Raw genomic sequence first — 20396 nt, forward strand, 5'->3', positions numbered from 1 at the left:
GACATTCATGATGACAACCAATTCATTTTTTTCTGGATCCCAAAAAATGGTTGCCAGGATTTTTCCAGCTGACAGACAGATTTTCATCTTTACAGGGCAAGGAATGGATGGCACTCCTACACCATTATTATTAAATTGACAAGTTACATGTATTTCACCGATCTCGACTTGGATGTCCAATAATGGACCCATGTCTCATCACATGTCGCCTCTTTCCTGTCACCTCTGTTTCAAGTTTCAGGTGAAAAGTCTAGGAAACCACCTTGCACAGACTTTGCAGAACCGGAGGTTCTTTGTTATAACGGAGCGGCCATTTCCATGACTAATATAAATTTGCAAAGCAATTTCACTGATCATAAGTTGATGATTGTCTTCATTGAATTGAACTGAATCATACTTGTCCTTGAACGCCTATTGTGACTTCCAATGTCTGCAGCCTCACAATCCCCTTTAAATTTGGTTCAGTCATAGAACTTGGTATGTGACATTGTCATGTCCTCAAACTCCACATGCAGTCTAGTCTAAATTTCAGAGGGTTTGATTCCATCATTCATGGTAATATATTGAGCAACCAATGATGGAGTATTTTACTTGGTATGACGCTACTGACTAGAGAGATGCGAATGCTGAAGTGAATTCCATCTTTTCCCCAAATCTCCATAACCAATATCTTTTTATGTCAACGCACTCATGTTCGTGTGCAAGCCATGAAGTTAAAAGTTTGGCTTTATATTTGATTTTATTATATTATATATAATAATAATATTCACCAGATATAGTTCAAGTAAAAGGTAAGAAAAGTCACCTATCTGTAGGACTTTTAGAGTTTTACTCCATTGTCAGTAGATAAATTGCACACAATTATTAATTAAAATATATAGTTAAAAATATAGCATAGAATGTCATTCATTATCTTACCATGGTAGATGTAAGAAGTTTTAACTATGACTAGTATATACATACTAATAATTTAAAAAATTTTAATTATATGTTTTAATTTATAATTGCTTTTAATTCATAAAATTTGTCTGCTGATGATTAAGTAAAACTCTGAAACAGATAGGTTAGTGTTCTTACCTTTTATTTGATCTTTATCTGGTGGATTTGATTTTGAAATAATTTATTTGATGCAGTAGTGTATAATGTTTGAAAAACATAATATAAATTTTGTTTTAATTTTGCTGTAAAAAAAATTTGTGAATTCTTTCAGAAAAACATAACAAATAATAAAACATGCTAAATTTGTGAAGTTTAATTTGTAATAATATTTTATTTCATAATTTAAAAAAATAAACTTCATTTTTACTTCCTTGTATGAAGTTAAGGAAGTAGTGATCATGAAAAATTTCTGTTTTCAGATTTCAATGGAAATATCCATTTTGACCATCCCTGAATCCATTTTGACTAATTTCAGTGCGACTTCAGTACGTATGTATGTGCATATGTATCTTGCATAACTAAAAACAATTAGCCGTAGGATGTTGAAGTTTTTGATTTAGGATTATTGTAACATCAAGTTGTGCACCTCCCCTTTTGATTGCAATTGACTGAACCAAAAGTGTCGAAAAAAGCCCTAAATCTAAAAAAAAAAATTGGATTTTTAACTTTTTCTTAACTGCAGTAATAAGCCCTCTTTGAAAGCTTTTCAATGATATATCATACGTGGTACTTATTTCCATTAGTTCCAGAGTTGTAGCCAAATGAAATATTTGGATCTTAAAAGGGGATGGTACATCGGTTCAAATCAGACTTCATCTCCTTTTTTTTTAACTTTTTTCTTTTAATCTAAAAATATATATATATATATTTTTTTTAACCTCTGTTAGATCTGGAGGTTAAAATAATTATTAACTTCTGATTGGAAAAAAAAAGTATCAGAAGTTAATGAAATAGAATTTTATGTACTTTTCATTTAAAAAAAATGTGTATATGTAATTTAATAGGCGTACAAGTAAGTCATGTGGTGTTCACACCAGATTTTTTTAAAGATGAAGCAGATTCTAATTTGTAGTAATTCTAATCCAGGTAAACTGTGTTTATCTAAAAGAGACGTTTATAGTATTTGATATATTTTAGACATGAAAGATTTATTATTTTACATTAATTAATTTATTTTTATTCAGAATACTGATGTAAATTACATTGATCACATGGTTATATATACGATACTTAATTTTGTCATGCTTGTCCATGTATTATTGATATTATAATGTATTATTTATCAAAGTGTAGATAAATGAGTTTTATGTGCTGGGTGGGGATATATAGCTAAACTGGCAATTAGCTTCTTGTTACCTACGACTTCCTGTCATGGTACACAATCCACTCTGTTGTATTACTGGGTGAGCAACTTGAAGCTGAGTCAAGCTGGCTTGAACAGTAATTTAGTGTCACTTTAATGCTGGTATTGTCACTGCTACTATTAGCACCATTATTGGTTGTGTATTTTACCTCTCTCATCTAGTTTTGTCAGTTGTAAACTGTTAGTGTAGTATTGTTTCACTCTTTATAGTTGTGTTATTCTAAAATATCTTACTTGATTGGAGAAAGGATTGCTATAGTGGGAGCTTATGTGCATTTTGGATCCTTTCAAGAAATCTGTCAAATATTAAAAAAATTTCCAAATGCCAGTATGTCCCAGCAAAAAGCAACAGTTATGTATTCAGTTAAAAAATAATATGATGGTTTCAAATGCAAAATGAAATAGGAAACCTTCTGTTAGGATTCCATAGGCCACAGCCAACACTCAAAAAATAATTTTTTCTGGTCCTAAAAAATCTGTATTTCAGTTATCAAATTGTAAAATACATAGTTGGTAGGATTCTTCATTATTTAAATATGAAACCATATTGTGTAATAACTGGGCAGCGACTTGAAGAGAACAGACAAATTGAAATGTCTTAATTATTGCAACAGGCTTCACAAAAACATTGTCATTGGACAGAGATTTGATGTATTTCACGTTAGACCCTCAAAGCATGGTTTCATTTATTTGGGCATGTTAATTTGCACAACACCAGATATTGGTTGACTGAAAATCCTCATTAGATGTTTGAGCTTTCATCACTTCATGATGAGAAAATCTATGTATGGTGTGGTCAATTCTGGGAATTGTATAACAGAACCAGTATTTTTTGACTGCATTATCAATTCTGGGAATTGTATAACAGAACCAATATTTTTTGACTGCACCGTCAATACAGAGTGTACCACAGATTTTTTGAAGAACTATATACTTGTTTAACATATTATGATAAAGAGTGTGGCTTTTCCAACAATACAGGAATGTTTCATACATCAAATGATTTACTAGCATTCATTCATGATGCTTTTACAGAAAAATGAATTTTCAGCAGAGGGCAGTGTCCTCCAGGTTTGTCTAGATTTGACTTTTTTCTTTTGCGGCTATTTGAAGAGTAGAGTTTATGAATCAAATTCCCATACTGTCAATGAACTGAAGGTGAAGATTCAACAAGAAATCAATGGCATAACAACAATATTTCGCACTAGATAACTCTAAATATGAGCATGCAAGCATAGGTGCACTCAAGTGCATCACTGTACAGGTGGTCACTTCAAATATTTTTTGTAAAAATGTAAAGTGTTACTAATATAAAGGCAAGATTAAATTTAATTTACAATTTTATTTATAACATTTTATGTGTCGCGACCGGTAGTCTGTACCGGTTCAGTTCTACAAATATGGTATTAGTAAAATTATAATTATAATGGGTATTAAGTTATATTCTAATTATTTACATTTTTATTATTCCTTGTGACTAGCACACTAATAGTACTCTAAAACTCATAAGTTGGCATTTTAGTCTCGAGTATTGTAATGAATATTTTTCACCAAACATAATACATGGTCAGGTATATATTTTGTTTATGTATGAGTTACGTTAAAAAAAGATCAAACTTGTGTAATAACTTGTAAATACTAGGTATTTACAGCTTTACACAGCCTTGTCCCCTTTCAAAGTAGTCCCTATCACTGGTAATACACCACTCCTGATGTATCTTCAATTTTTGAAAAGTTTAATGGAATTTGTTTTTCAAGATGATGTGCAGCTGTTGTATTTTATTTTCCACAATCTTGTTCGTGGTTTGAAAATGATGTCCTTTCAAGATTACCTTCAATTTGGAATACAAGAAGAAAAAATCTGCTGGAGCCAAATCTCAAGAATAGGGTATGCAAGGCATAAAGGTTATCTTGTGTTTTGCCAGATTATGGTGGATAGGAAATATGAGCTGGTGCGTTTCATGGGGCAACATCTAACTGGTTTTACCATAGCTCAGGCCTTTCTGCCCACAGCATCCCCCAAACACTACAAAATTTCCGTGTAGAGCTAACTTTTACTGTCTGGCTGTATGAGTCAGAAACAAAACATCATCTTTATGTTTGAGCAACTCATGCTCTTTTTTTGGTCAGGGCAATCCTTTTTCCCATTGATGATCGGTTATTAGTTTTCACATTACAGCGAGAAACCTCTTATCTCCTCCTAAAATAATGTTATTCAAAAACTTTTTACTGTAATGGTAGTCTAAAGGTCTTGACTGATATTCAACACGATTCTCTTTCTGACCATCCATCAGCAAATGAGGCGTGAAGTTTGCAGGGATGCAGTTGATATCAAGTTTTTTTTAAAATTAAAATTGCATGGCATGATTCTATGCTGATGCACACTTTCTCAGCAAACTTTCAAATAGTAAAGCGGTAGTCTTCACAAATCATCGCATGAACTGCATTATGTTATTGTTGTTTGCTGACACTGTAAAGTAAAATTGACTAGGCAAAAAGTTTGTTGATCCTACAAAAGTTTGGTTTTATTTTAACACACATTGAAAATTCATTTTTAGACTGTTGGAATAAATGAATATCAAATTGATGAGTGAAGATTAATGAGTATGATGATTGTTAATTAAAAAAAATTGGTAGGTTCAACTTATACCGTATGTGAATAAGCTGTTTGTCTTTAAAAATATCAAATAAGGATTGCATTTCCAGACTGAAAAATGTGTATGAGTTGGGACTTTGTAATTTAGTTATTAGATTGTGTAGTTAGGATAGTTACGTTTGGTTAGATTAACATGTTGGCTGCATTATTTTTTTTAATGCGTGTAATTTCTGTGCAATATAAGTCCCCATTGTCTGGAGTTTGGATTTTCACTGGTGGGTTACAGGATACCTGTATCTTGAAAGCTTTTCACCTCTTCTAATATTATCTGTCAGTCAATGATAGAATTCTTTATTCAAATAATGCAGTACCAGTCTTCCAGATCTGGTATGAATCCTTTTACATCAGTATTTAATCTTTAGAGTTATTCAGTATGACAAAATAAAAATGATAAATGCAAAATACAGTGCTATACTAAAGGAACTGGAGGGTGAATAGGACGCCTTACCATAATACTTGAACAGGATGTATGTAACTGGTACTGCATCCATGTTGTTAATTGGGGTTTTGCAGATGCAAAGCTGTCTCAATTAATAACATGCATAAAATTTACATTTTTCGGGGTAGATATTATTCATACAAGCATTTGTGTAGGGTATTGTATGGACTGGAAGCACGGCTGTTTGGTATTTCTATAGTTTGTGTACCTTACTGTAGGTTTTTATCTTTTGGGGACATTGCATTGTTGTGTGTGCATGGTACCAATCTTGATTAGCACTATCTTAAGGTGTGTACAAAACATGATGGATCTGTGGAAAAACCTGAAGTGGTGGCCAGTATATAGCAAGAAAATTCTATATTTTGTAACATTCTAGTTATAAAAGTTTTCAAATTCCCATCTCTATTCTACTCTTGTACTACAGTATTAAGTATTGTTATTTTATTATTCTACTCTAAGTAATACATTCACTTTTTTCTGACATTTGTCAAGTTGTTAGATTGTGAATAATTAAAAATATTTATCTTATTTCATACCATCCAATATCCAGGATTTATCTGCTGACATTCCAAGTGTGGAACCATATATTAAAATGGGATGTAATTACATCCCCTTTCTTGACTTAGTCATGACAGTTTGGCATTATAGCAGATTTCTGGTTATGAGAAATGATAGAACATTTTCAGTATTGAAAGAAATTATTTAAATTATGTATGTGGAGTTCATTAATTAAAGACAAATGAATGTAGGGAAATTATTATTTATTCAATGACAACTTTGATTTTTCTTATTCCAGTAATAAAGTATTGTTTACTTCAGTGTCTGAGCCATTCCTATACTGCACTCTTTATCCCGTTCTTGTTGCTGAATACGGTGCCATGTAAAAACTCTGGTAGGAAAAAATCTAATGGTCCAAGATCCAGACTGTTGATATGGTAATACCTCCATAACCAACTTTTGAAAAGCTTAAAAAAAAACAACACTGACAGAAAATATCATCAGCTGTTCAAGAAATATTTCATTTATTATAACCTTTTTTTGTTTATTTCAAAATGTCAGCTCTGCTTGAAACGTAACAGCCACATCCTTTTAGTGATATGGGGCAGGTGGTATTGTGCAGAAGAATTACGCCTTTTGAGAGAGAACCAGACGTTCCTAAGTATTCCATGTTTCACTTTATTTTCTAGCGTGTCGCAATAGTACTCATTCGATTGAACATTATTTATTAAAAAAATAATCATAATAAATTGGGCCATTTAGTTCCAAAACATTGTTAGCATTTTAGGTAGCTGACATTTAGTTTAGGTTTTGAATTTTTTCTTGTTGAACGATCTCTAATCCATTCCATATCAGATGTTTGCATTCTGGTTCATAATGATGAATAAGTTTCATCATCAGTTATTATGCAATCTAAAAAAACGTACCATCTATTGAAAACTAAGTTTTGCACAAATGTGAATACACAGGAGTCTGTGATTTTGATTTTTGGACCCCAACTCAAACACGTTTTATAGTAATTCAGCTTATCATGGATAATGGAATGGATAGTGCCAACATTTGTACTTTAAATTTTAGCAATATCTAAAATTTTTATTTGACTGCCCTCATAAATAAAATTGTTTGTGATTTTGCAAAGCAGCAATTGAAACTTTCACCAGGCTTCCATTGTGATGAAAATCAGTAATACTTGTCCTATCAGATTTAAACAGTTTGAATACTTATAAAATTTGCACAGTTAATACACTTTTTACTATATCATTTTAACATCTGGAAATGAATTTTGGTTGGTCTTTCGCTTTTAGAAAATAAAAATCTTATTTTTATCACACTTTGCTGTTTTTCCACAGTACATGTTTGAAGTAGAGCCGACATTTTGAAATAAACATAAAAAGGTTGTAATGGAAATATTTCTTGAACAGCTGATGATATTTTCTGACAGTGTTTTTTCTTCTTTTTTTCAGGGCAAAAAGCGAATGGGATGTCAATTTGAGAGTCAGACTGTTTCATTTTATTCTATTAAATGTTTTTTCTCTTTAATTATCAAATGATCCTTGTATATGATTAAAAGGAAATGAATAATTTGTGATATGTTGACGCATAATGAAGATCTCTTATTGTTTGTCTAAATAATGCAGACACTTTTATAATTACCCATTAGATGTGTCTGATTTGCAGCATTTAGGTGATGTTTATTTTGATGAAATTTGACATTTATGTACTGATAAATTTCATAATTCTGTTATCCTCTCTACTGTTAGATTTTACCTTTCAATCACATTAGATGCATCTTAATAATATACGTATTTAGTTTTAATGGTGGTATATGCTGATTAATGGGAAAGTACGTAAATCTTTTTTAGTTTATCGATAAATAATATACATATATACTTACAGATTTCTTAATGAATTATAGGAACTGAAAATAGGTCACCTGCTGGATTTGGTGAAGATCAGTTGTATGTATCCCTGGAGATGCAAAATGGGGGAGAACCACTTGAAAAATATGTATTCTCTAATGCTGCTCAAAGCTATCATGTATTAATTCAGGTACAGTTAAAAAATATATATGATGTAGCATTATAAAACTTCTTTTCAACCTATTTTAACATATTCTAATAAACTATGAGGGCCATTCGTAAAGTTCTTGGCCTGACAAAAAAAACAAGATTTTTTGAAAATCTTTTAGCTTAGTCACCTTGTAATTCAATACATATAGACCAGTGAATATGTTATTGAATACAATTATGAAAGTCATATGAAATAAAAATGTTACTACAGAGAATTTTACTTTGTTACTACTGTATTTAATATTGGGATTTTTTTTCAGTTTTTGCAGCTTTGAGTGCGTATAACTTGAAAACAAAGTCATTTATTGAGAAACAGTTTTTGCCATAATTTTTTTTGTAAAATTCTGTATCTAAATCATGTATCATGTCCACCTTCCTGTTTTTAAAAAAAAATAGTTTGATTCAATGTGGCAGATAAAAGATGATGGACAAGAATTTCTTTCACACATCATAAATTAGTAATTTTGTTACTATCTAGATCTGCACTTGTTTCGACTTTCTAGTATCCCTCAGTTTTGAAATATGAATCCATTTCCATACTTAAATTTCATTCATTCATGTATAATAAAAATCATCATGTATATTAAAAATTTACTGTTATTAAATTGTGAATCTTTAAGATACAACTTGATTTTATTTTTTCTTTTATTCATAATTTGATTATGTATTACAATTTATAGCCCTTTTAATGGGATATAAATACTCTTGGTTTTTACAATTCTTCATCACACTTTCTGTTACTTTTCTGAGAAGACATTGAAATAAAATTAAGAATTAAATACTGTATGGGACAAAGTATTAACTGATACATTAAAATGCATTTTAAATAAATTAATAAAAATATTTGTCTATAGTGTTAAATAATAAATATTGATATATTTTTGACTACTAATGTTTTCAGGAAATGAGATGCGGTAAACTATTACCATGTGTAAAATCAAATTAGTTGTATTTTTCCCTGACGCTTTGTTAGATGACAGAATTAAAGAACTGGTGCAGGTATATTTGAAAGGTTTCATGTAAACAACTTTAAGAGGAGGAAAAAATTTGCATTTTAATTGTTGTCACAGTGACTGCTCCATGCTCCCAAGTTATACTGTGTTCGATATAAGAGTTGTCCTAGCTGTTATTTGTAGTAGTGAGATTTTACTGCAGCATGTGCGATTGTGTTAGTGTAGTAATGTAACAGGTGAATCTGTTAGTCCTCACCAGTATTTATATAATATTTTATTGTCTATTTTGTTTTTGTCAGCAGTAATATAACAAAATATAGCTGCCATGTAATTAATTCATAAATAATTCTATTCAGTTGACAACAAATGAAGACATCAAATAAGAAAACATTTAATTTGTAGCTGCAACTTTCAAGACTACAGTCTATTGCAGTGCCATGTGGTTTGTTTACTACAGGATAGCTCTTAACACGTTGAATGCCACTCGATGTGACAAAACTTTTCTCAAAACCTGACTTAATTTTTTTTAGTAATTATAACAATTTTGATAAAACTGAGGGTTTTACTAAAGGTTTTATGCTAATATTGCTTATAAAGCTATATATATGTAGGTTTTTTGCCATTGTTGGCCTCCTGAATGAATGCATGTTTTGTAGGGTCACACATGCCATTTGGTGCCGACTGGATTTAATGGTTGTTGTAGTAATCAGTGTTAATTTATGTGGAATATATTTCTGTATTATGAAGATTATTATTAGTTTTAAAATACTAATTATCTAATACATTTTTAATCCTGTATTTATGTTTTTTTATTTTTAATATACTGTTGAAAAATTTGGCGCCTATGCCACAAAACTATAGACTAGTCTATACATAATTCCTTTTTAGGATAGTACAAATTAGCCATTTTTCATTACAAAAACATTAAAGTTGTATGTATATGATTATCTGTTGCTTATTCATTATTACAAAAATGAAGAGCTGTCATAATTATCATAAATGTAATCCAGTCCATATAATTAAGAAAGGCGGTATATTAAAAACGATGGGTGCACCATTAATCTTTTATTCTGTTCAACTTAATGTTCCCCATGTGTAACACAAGTCCCAGAAACATGCGAAATTCATCTTTAGTTACTGGTTTCCATGATAAATGAGATTTAGAGTGATTAATTTTTGTTGTAAGACTTCTGCATAATTATTCGTTTCATTCACAATCAAGTTAAAAAATTTATAATCAGCTAGTAGTTGAAAATAGTTATCGGCTTACTATCAACTGGAATGAGAATATAAAAACCAGGAGTTTCAACAGAATTAATTTTTTTTTAATTTAGTGGGACCGGTCACCTGCGCAACATTACTCATCACTTTCGTATTTGTAGTACGTCAAGTGGTTTTTGGTACAGGTATATTTGTATTGATGTCATTTTCAGTTACCTGAATATCATCATCATCATTGGTTTCAGTTATAATTGTATTGACGTTATTTTCAGTTATTTGAATACCATTGTCATTGATTTCAGTTTCTCTGTGTGTAGTTGGCACAGTTGAATGTCAGTAAAATTTTCGTCTTCATTCAAATCACTTTCACTACTTGATTCGACATTGCTGTCATCTAAATATCCATATTCAGAGTTACTTTCGGCATTAAATTTAGTGTTAATTCTCTCATTTTCCAAAATATGTTTTAGTTATATGGATAATTTCTTTTTAACATTAAATCATTGTCTCTGACTGAGACGGACCTGGGATTTCACAATCAACCATTACAAAAATAATGGAAAAACCTTGGGACCACAAACAATTTTATAACACTGAATACTGAATACTGAAGTATTCAACTAACATGTCACATAAAGGTTAATAATTGAACTGAAAGACCAGCATAAGTAGAATGCATAACATATGACTTATGCATAGGCTGTCAGAAGGCGCTGACCACCCCTAATATAATTGCCTAGTGGTGACAATTGGCAGTCATGGCACTCAACAACATATTAAAGTGAATTGAGTATACCAATATTTTGGTTTAACAGTTTAAAAATTTTTTTTTATTTGTCTGATAGACTATAGAAATCTATATAGAAAGTAATTTTTTGGGATTACCAAGTTACTATTATATTTAGATGTTTACAGTTCTAAAATCCCAATTAAATTGTTCACATAATTGTCACTAAAATTTACCTATTTATGTACATATTGCATTCTTTAGCAAATAAAATCTTTAGAATTTGTGTGTTTATATTGGCTAATCCTTATATGTTTAGGTTGTATTTGCATTAGCAGTAGGAGAAAAAGCTTTCCAATTTGAGCACAGAGACCTACACTGGGGAAATGTATTGATTAAGAATACTTCCAGTAAAGATATTAAATATAAATTTGAGGAGTTAAAATACTCGGTACCTACAAAGGGAAAGAGGGTGAGTATTAACTATTTAAATTTTTAAGTAAATTATGTTCATAATTAAATAGTTTTATAATAAAAGATTACCAATTTTTTTGATGATTTTTTTTTTTATGAATAACAGTTTATTATTATTATCGTCATCATCTTCGTCGTTATTATTATTATTACCTTTTATGACCACATAGGATCACTTCAGTCAGTTCATTATCCAAGTCTCTTAGAAGTCGACGAGACTGTTCGCGTTCGCATCGGCAGTTTTTATTGTAGTTATACCAGGTCAATTTTTGAGATTTAGCTAGTTTTTTTAATTTGGATCAAGATTTTTTCGTTTAGATTGTCTGTTATTATTTCTACGAGGAATATAGATTGGGTTACTGTTTTGATTTTATTACCGTTTATGTTTATTTCTTTTAATCGTGTTGGTTTTTGGGTCATAATTTCTGTCTTTTCGAATGAAATTTTGAGGCCAATTTTATTTGCAATGTTTTGAAGTTCTAATATGTGATTTATCTTTATCGATGTTGTTTGTTAACAGTGGAGAGTCACTGGCAAAACCAAGACTGTATTTTGATTTTTCAGCCTATTTTTACTCTTGAGGACATTTTTTGAGCCATTCCCTCATTACCATTTCTAGAGTGCAGTTTAATATTTTTATGGTTATATTAATAAGTTTATGATTATATTATATGGCAAAACTTTAAATTATCAGTCGTTAGTTTTTTATTTTACTAATAGACGCCGCAATGTTCCCGAAGCCTTGCAGGCCGTGGTAAGAGACTACTTGTCTAACCGTACAGCTCTGTTTAAAGATGCGCACCTAGATGTGGAAAAGTCCGTCACCAGGGGAAGCCCGCAGGGTTCCGTTCTCGGTCCCCTTGTGTTTGACGGATTTCTGGGGTTGACATTCCCAGAAGGAGTCGCGGCCCAGGCTTTCGCCGATGACTGTCTCCTTTTAGTTCGTGGCAATTCACGACCGCAGCTAGAAAGTATAGCGCAAGCGGCTTTGTCAACTGCCGAGGGCTGGATGAACAATCAAAATTTAAAGATCTCTGTGCCCAAGACGAAGTTCATGCTTCTGAAGGGTGCAGACAAATTATCATGCAGTCGAAACCCCTATATTAAATATAAAGGCTGTGTAATCAGCCGAGTAAGGGTTCATAAGTACCTAGGTGTTTTGTTTGATGATAAGTTGCTTTTTAGTAACCATATTAAGCAAGTTGCGGCGGACTCTGTCTCTGTGATGCATAAGCTTAGGAGGATTGCTCGGAAGGATTACGGGCTGTCAGGCCGCCAAATGTATTTTGTGTACCGAGGCGTTTTCGAAAGTATGATCGCATATGTGGCGCCAGTTTGGGCGCATAGGTTGGAAAGAAATAGAGCACTGCTTCAAAATTTAAGGAGTGCCCAGCGCAGAGCCATGATAGTATGCACTGGTGTATTTAAAACAACCACCTACGAGGCTACTACTGTTTTGGGAAAGGCTCTCCCAATCGATTTAGTGGTGAAAGTTCGAGCAGTCATGTGGAAGTTGCGAAGAGGTCAGAGGCCGAGGCATTTGGGATGCGGTTTTGAGCTGGGCCAGAACCAGAGCGGAACGGTGGTCACAATGCACCGTAACAAAATTTCATACAGTTGCCCATCTCCCGTCTGCGGAAGGAGCCTTGCGATGGAGACATGGCAGCTTGAATGGCACACCACGGCTAAGGGATGTAAATCTGAACCAATATCTGTTTCGGTTTCGCCTGGTGGCTGATGAGTTGTGTGTCTGCGGAGAGGTCCAGTCAAATGTGCATATGATGTTCGACTGCCCCGCTCTTGGGGGGGCCAGAGATCGAGCCACCCTGGAACTTAGAGGTCAGGGGGAAACTTGGCCGCTCACAAACGGCGAGTCAGTGTGGCGAGAGCCGCATTGTCGGACTGTGTGGGAGTTCCTCGATGAGGTTGCTATGTTCAACCATCATCGTTAATTTTAAGGGTTGCATAATGTAATAATGGCTCCTAAGCTCTGCTGTAGGAATCCTTTCTTGAGACAATGGCTGGCCATCAGCCAAATTAGCTCCAAGCAATGTTAAATGGTGGACAGGTACTAGCTGGAATACAGCGACCGAGGCGTGGCAGCCTAAATTGCTGCCTTTTATGTATATATAAGAACTACAATAGTTTCAATTGTAACAAGGGGTGTGCCTCTCCGATTTAGTTTTTTTGTTGACAAGTGAGCGATTGGGACACTTAAGCGGGTGCTGTACGGCACCCTGCTTAATTCGCTCATGCAAGTTAGGTAGCTCATTAGGAGCAGATAGGATCGAGGTCGCTATACAGTTTTTACAGGCATAGTAGCCGTTTTTTGGCACGGAACATTTGGTCTTTGCTCTAGGGTGACCGAATGGGGTGGTGGTGGTGGTGGGAGAAATGCCAGCCAACCAATATTTAGTAATAGATTGTAAGAGCATTATTATGGCAAAAATATTTAAAATTTATTTATTCTGTTCTCTGTCAAGAGTTTAAAAACTATTTTTTGAATCCTTTTCAAGAATTTATGATATTTTTTGTGATGATTTTAATAAATTTTGTTTGTCCTGTGTCATATTATTCAAGATAAAACGTCACAGTCATATATTTTGTTCTTACTGTTATAACAAGCATTTGTATTTGAAACCATTAATCAGATTTCAGTAATTCAGTTTTTTATTACTGGAAACACTTGTATTACTAAAACTCATCAAGTGTTTTTAGAAATAATGAAAGTTAGAAAAATTGTAAAAAGTAATCAGCTTATAGATAAATATTCTTCTTTGAACATTGAAAATATATCATCAAATGAAGTAATTATAAAAAAAGTTACTGAAAAACCATCACAACCAGAATCTATTCCAAAAGTTTGCTAATTACAGTGGCATTTATTTATAGTTTCCTATTTATAAAAGAAAATGATTTAAGTTTTCGTACATGAACATGATTTTATTTTAGGTGACGATAATAGATTTTACTCTTTCAAGAAAAACTGATGCTGATGGAGAAGTTCTGTTTGCAAATTTAGAAAATGATGAAGATTTATTTACACAAGAAGGTGATTTACAATTTGATGTGTACCGGCGTATGAGAGAGGATGTCAGGTAAGTAAAAATAATTAAAGTTATCACACTTTAATTATGAAATTTCTAACAGTATTGTTTATTTTAATTTTATTTGTGTTATTAATTCATTTGAATGCAGAGTATTTAAAAGGGTCACTTCAGTGACCCTTAAAAGTTACAAAATTTGAATGGTAAGCCCAAAAATATAACAAAGTGTAATTCTTGGCTGATTTAACCCCAAATATTTTAATCTAGGAATTTACATTCACCATTTAAAAAATGTATTAAGATATCATGAAAGTACTTGATTCACTCGGTATCTTTATTACCTACTTCTATAAGATGTTAAAAAAAAGATCAAACTTTTGTGATAGTGTGCCAACCAGTTACAGGGCATGTTCCAATAAGTAGCACTGGATAGTGACAACTTTTGGAATTGTAATGATGTACTATTTGATGCATCACGTTACCATTGTTAATTTTTAAGTTACAACATATAGTAAATACATGTACTAATATTTCATCAGATTTTTAACAAAGGAAAAATTAATGATTTTGAAAAACATATTTGTATTAGAACTGCTTCAAACTGGTTATAATTTTCACAAAGACATTTAGAATGCTTGTTGAAGCACTGAAGATTTCAATGTTATGAATGGTTCAGTTGCTTTAAAATAGGCAGAATATTTATCTAAAAATGAAGATCTCAATCCTGGATAACCTTCTGCGTTAATAAAATATGATAACATTGATGGAGTTCATACTGTGATTCATGAATGTTGTCGCTTAAATTGTCTGAGAGATTTTTGAGGAAGAGCAGATCAGCATAGGATCATGCTATGTAAATTTAACAGTAAAACTTAACATGCATCATATCTCTAAAAAATTCATGTCACATTTGTTGATCGATGATCAGAAAGAGAATCGTGTTAATATCAGTTAGACCTTGACTGTGCCAGTGCCAAAGATAACATTTTGAAAAATATTATAACACAAGAGGACACTTGGATTTACAGCTAAGAATATGAAAATTAGGATGTGTTGTATCATTACATTAGTTTTTATCCTTCAATGAAGAAGAGAATGTTTAAATCAACTTAACAGCTGATAAAATTATGCAAGCAATGGAGGAGTACATATAGATGTAATTTAAAGTAAGTTTTATATATAAAAATATTAATAAACTAATGACAAACAATTCATGTTTATCTCTTTATTTCGAAGTGCTTTGTGGTCACTGTATTTACAAACAACGTTACCTCTTCATCCACAACTGGATTAAAAATAAAAAAATCTAAAAATCTTCCTTAAGATGTGATGTTATTTTTATTTTTTTTAAATTGATAGTAAAAAAAAAACAGCTATGTACAGAGTGGGCAGGAAGTCGCTTTACATTGTAATAAATCCAGCCTAATTGGGCTCTACTACTGCCAATTATCATTGCTGCTTCTGGAAAAGGTGGGGAGGATAAGCCGTAGTGAGGTCTGGTGTGTTCATTTGTGGTGGGATGACCTTAGTCATAGTCGAGTGTGGAATGATGGCAGATATGAGTGTGTTCACTGTTGAAAAGTGTTTGTTAGCTTGTCCGTGGGTCCATGAATGTCCATACGTTGGGAAAACATTGGAGAACATGAATGACTTCTTTGTGTATTGGGAAATCGTCACCATCACTTCAAACATTACTGACATGGAAGAAGGAAGCTTTTGCAATGGGAAGTGCTCTTGATGCACCAAGCAATGGGTGACCAAGCACTTAAGCTGATGAGTGCTGTGGAGGCATTGATTCACAGATGAAATCAATGTGCAAACATTCTACAGAGTTAGCCATTCCAAGATGGCATAGACAACGGCAAGACCATATGCGAATGGACTTGAAAATTAATCTTTTTGTCCAGCCACAGTTAATTAGTTGAGTGAAAATAATGTTAATTGATGTGTTTATGGATGTCAGTTATTTCTTGAATACTTTGCGAGAGGAAGCGATAAAAAGAACATCATGTTCTCAGACGAGTGTGCGATTTACTGAAGCTTTTCTAACTGAATGTTATTTCTGGGCAAAAGGCAATCCCCATTTTTTTTGTGGAAATTGAATATCCTCTGCCTGGGATGGCTGCTGAAAATCTCCTTGATCCTTATTTTTTTGATTATGCAGTTAATCAATACAGTTATCTAAAAATGAGAGGTTGCTTCCAGAATTATTAGCGAAAGGGATTGCTGCCATTACATTTCAGCAAGACAGTGCTCCAGTGCACTTGCTTTGAATGTCTGCAGATGCCTCAATGAAACTTTTCTGAATAAGATGTGGGTCAGAAGAGTTACTGACTATGTTGCCTTGGTTGGCAAGAAGCCCTAACCTTACCACATCTGACAGTGTACTCTGAGGTTTTGTAAAAGAAGAGATCTGAAAACGCAGATAGTCAACAAGACGCTGTCTGGTCAGCATTTGAAATGATGACCCCTGATTTGCTGTTGCAGATGAACAACCAGACGTGAAGCAGCATACAGCTGTGCTTTTAAGATGGTGGAACCCCAAAAAATTTTTTAGATCCATAGAAGGTAAACTGCACCTAACCTAATAATTTCATAACTAGTGCAAAGGGACTTCCTGCCCAGCATGTACAAAACAGTAGTTAAGCTATTTCATAAAAACTACTCTAAAATTATATTAATCTCAGAGCAAATCAACAATACAATCTATGGGCAGTTCTATTCCCACTCCAACAAATTCTAGTTTTAGCTGTAATTTTGTAATTTTTATTTGTTTATTTATTATTTTTTGCTTGTGAATTTATAAATCTAATGCCTATTTTTTTATTATTTTTTTTTTAAGAAATAATTGGAGGTTATACGTACCTAAAACGAACCTCCGGTGGGTACACTATCTTGCTGATAAATGTTGCACTCAAGTGCAGTACAAGAAAAAAAAGACTGTAGAACATTTACATTTTTTGAAAAAAATTGAATATTTGAAAGATACTATTCTGCAGTTTAACAGTGCTGGAGAAGCTATCAACAGTTTACAGGAATTTAAAGTTCTGAGATAACGTACTGTTGATAGGTATTGGATTATTAAAAATAATGTTGCTGAAATCAGATCAGCGTGGAATTCTGTTATAGGTAAATATATATATATTAATTTTTGTTTTAAAAAGTTCTCTTATATAAAAATAAAAAAAAAAAAACTTTGTAACTGTAGCTTTCAGAACTAAGTGTTGCAAGTATGAAATGTTAGCCTGGATTAATAATCTTAAAACCACTGTTGAATGAATCAATAAAAAGAAGCTTGAAAAGAAGTTTCTCTCTGAGCACGTTCTTTTAAAAAGAATTTTAGTCTAAAAGGTGGTGTTGTTATATTTTTTTTATTTCATTAAAAGTATTTTTAAAAAATAAAATTGTTGCAAATTCAAGGAAGATTTTAGCCATTGTGAATTGAAACTGTTTTGAGTTTTTTTTTCAATGCTAAGAACTTTTCTAAAAGAAAGTTTACTTGTATTCATAAAAAGGATATCGGGGCAGAATGTTTAGGATTAGACTTTGTAACTTTTCCCCAAAATAACAACTTTAACAAAAACCAAATTGAGCCTCCACAAGGTGTACCTGAATACATCCAGAAAAAATAGGAGAAATTTGTTGTCTGGTGAACTGAATCTAAAAAACTACACAGCTTCATTTGTCATCAAATCACACCTCACTAGAGCACATGTAGAGTTGTATCTCGGGACCTAGTCTCATCACAGGTGACCCCTTGATAGTCCATTATTAAAGGTATTTTAAGGAATACTCCACTGGCTGAACCAAGTAACTCCAAAATTTAGAGTAGGCAGCATTTAGATACGATGGTCTGTCACATAGAAGATAACATGTGACTGGAACCTCTAGACTACACACATGAACAAGAAAAATACAAAGTCCAAAATCAAACAAAAGCAAATCACCTAAATTTTCACATACTATGTAAACTTATTCATGCAGACTGGTAAACTAAAAATAAAAACTAGCCTATTGGACCAATATAAAATTCTCATCATGGGTCGGCAGGAAATAATAAACATGGATCAGGACGTCATGGAATCTCAAGGATATAGGCTCTGTAAAGGTAGAACTGGGAAGAGAGTGATGAAAGAGTCTCACAATTTGGAACAGGCTTTTTAGTCAGCCTCAAAATAATAAACTTTATATAAGAATTCAAGTTGCAATCCCCAAGAATCTCAACACTCACCCCAGAAGTATCTAATAAATCTATACTATAATAAATGCCCATGCACCCACTAATAATAAAAATAACTCTCCAAAGGATCATAAAGAAACAGAAAAGTTCTGGGATCCACTCAGATTCACTATAAATAACATCCCCAAAGACCATATTAAACAATTAATCGGAGACTTCAATGCTCAACTAGCCAGAGAAAGAAGAAACCTTGACATCGTTGGAAAATGGCCGGCCCAAAATAAAACAAACAAAAATGTATAGAGACTCATTGATCTTTGCAGAAACCACAACCTAATCTTGAAATCCACATATTTCAAAGAGGAAACCTCAAAAACTCAGAACCTAGAAACACCCCGACTACACTTAAGGAAAATAGCAACTAGACCATGCTTTCATGAACAAACACCACCACAAGAAGATGTGCAACGCGAAAGTCTTCCGAGGAGTATACATAGGCTCAGATCGCTGTCAAAATTAAAATTAAATTTACTCCCTAAAGAAAGCAAAAAACCTAGCCATAAAACTAAAAGAAAAATGGATCCTACTCAATTAGTAAAGAATGAAAATTACCAAAAAGTAACTGAAAAAATAACAGTTGTGAATAAACTTGAAGATCTAGTCAGCAACCTTAAATAAATTGCAGAAGAATTAGCCCCAATAAAATCATGTAATAACATCAATGAACAGTGATTGTGATGAAACAGTGGAAAAAATAAATCGAGCATGGCTGTTTTACCTATCCCAAAAATCAGAAACTTCCTTCCAAAATCTAGTAAAACAAAGAAAAGAAACCACCCAAACCCTAAGGAGAGTGAAAAGACAACATCATAGACACACTGAAGTGAATAGAAGAAGAATTCAATAAAACACAGTCTAGAAACTACTACTAAACCTTCAAAAATGCGAACTCCCAACCATACATACATTCATTAAAGAATGAAAATTGTAAATTGGCCCATAATAATAAAGACAATGTGGAAATTCTAGCTAAATATTTCAACAAACTTTTTAATTGTGAAGAACCGACATGATTCCTAAACTTTCATCACCAGCACTCCAATAACAACACCACCAGAAAATATCAACCCTCCCACAATAAAAGATGGCTACCAAGCACTGGGTGAGATGAAGAATTGCAAAGCAGCTGGAGATCAGAATTTTATAGAGATCTGGAAACATGCAGAAAGATCAGTAAAAATTGCCCTTCATCAGCAGCTTGTCAACATCTGTATCAAAGAAGAACTACCACAACAGTGGACGACAGCCCTCATCCATCCACTATACAAAAAAGGGATAAAACAGACCCTAACAATTACAGGAGACTCTCACTCGTAGACACAACATACAAAATTCATCCACAACAGGATTGTCCACAACTTGAGAAAAGACTAGGGAGGTTTCAGACCCTGAAGGAGCTGTCCAGACCAGATTATGAATCTTGAGCTAATAACATCGGTCAATAAAATTTAATTTTTTGTTTGTTAAATGAGAAAGAATGACTGATTCTTATAGTATTTTTTATGTTGATTTCATAAATAGAGTTTTTCTATCATGCTCAGTTTTTTTTGTAATTGAGGTTTCTTTTAAAACAAAAAAATACTCTGAACGCCATATGACAATATATTACATGCATTTTGTACTCACCTAAAATCTATTTATTTAAAATTTTTTGCTGTAAGTAGATCCCTCTTTAGATTCCAACAGTAATCAAATAAAATCTTTGGGTTCCATTTTCCCTGTTATTGTATTTCCATTGTAGATATCTCCTGGTGAAAGTGTTCTCCATGT

General features: G+C 32.6%; 1 protein-coding gene across 1 annotated transcript in view; it reads left to right on the plus strand.

Moving 5' to 3' along the window:
• Haspin (haspin) overlaps positions 1–17493 on the plus strand; it is a 59024-nt gene extending 41531 nt beyond the window's left edge. The window contains exons 11-14 of the mRNA XM_075354445.1: positions 7811–7944; positions 11185–11337; positions 14292–14437; positions 17229–17493. Coding sequence (XP_075210560.1) covers positions 7811–7944; positions 11185–11337; positions 14292–14437; positions 17229–17442 — 647 coding nt within the window. The 3' untranslated portion in view covers positions 17443–17493. The remainder of the gene's footprint in view (positions 1–7810; positions 7945–11184; positions 11338–14291; positions 14438–17228) is intronic.
• The last annotated feature ends 2903 nt before the right edge of the window (positions 17494–20396 follow it).

Source organism: Lycorma delicatula, chromosome 1 (assembly GCF_047948215.1).
Source record: "Lycorma delicatula isolate Av1 chromosome 1, ASM4794821v1, whole genome shotgun sequence".
NCBI lineage: Eukaryota > Metazoa > Arthropoda > Insecta > Hemiptera > Fulgoridae > Lycorma > Lycorma delicatula.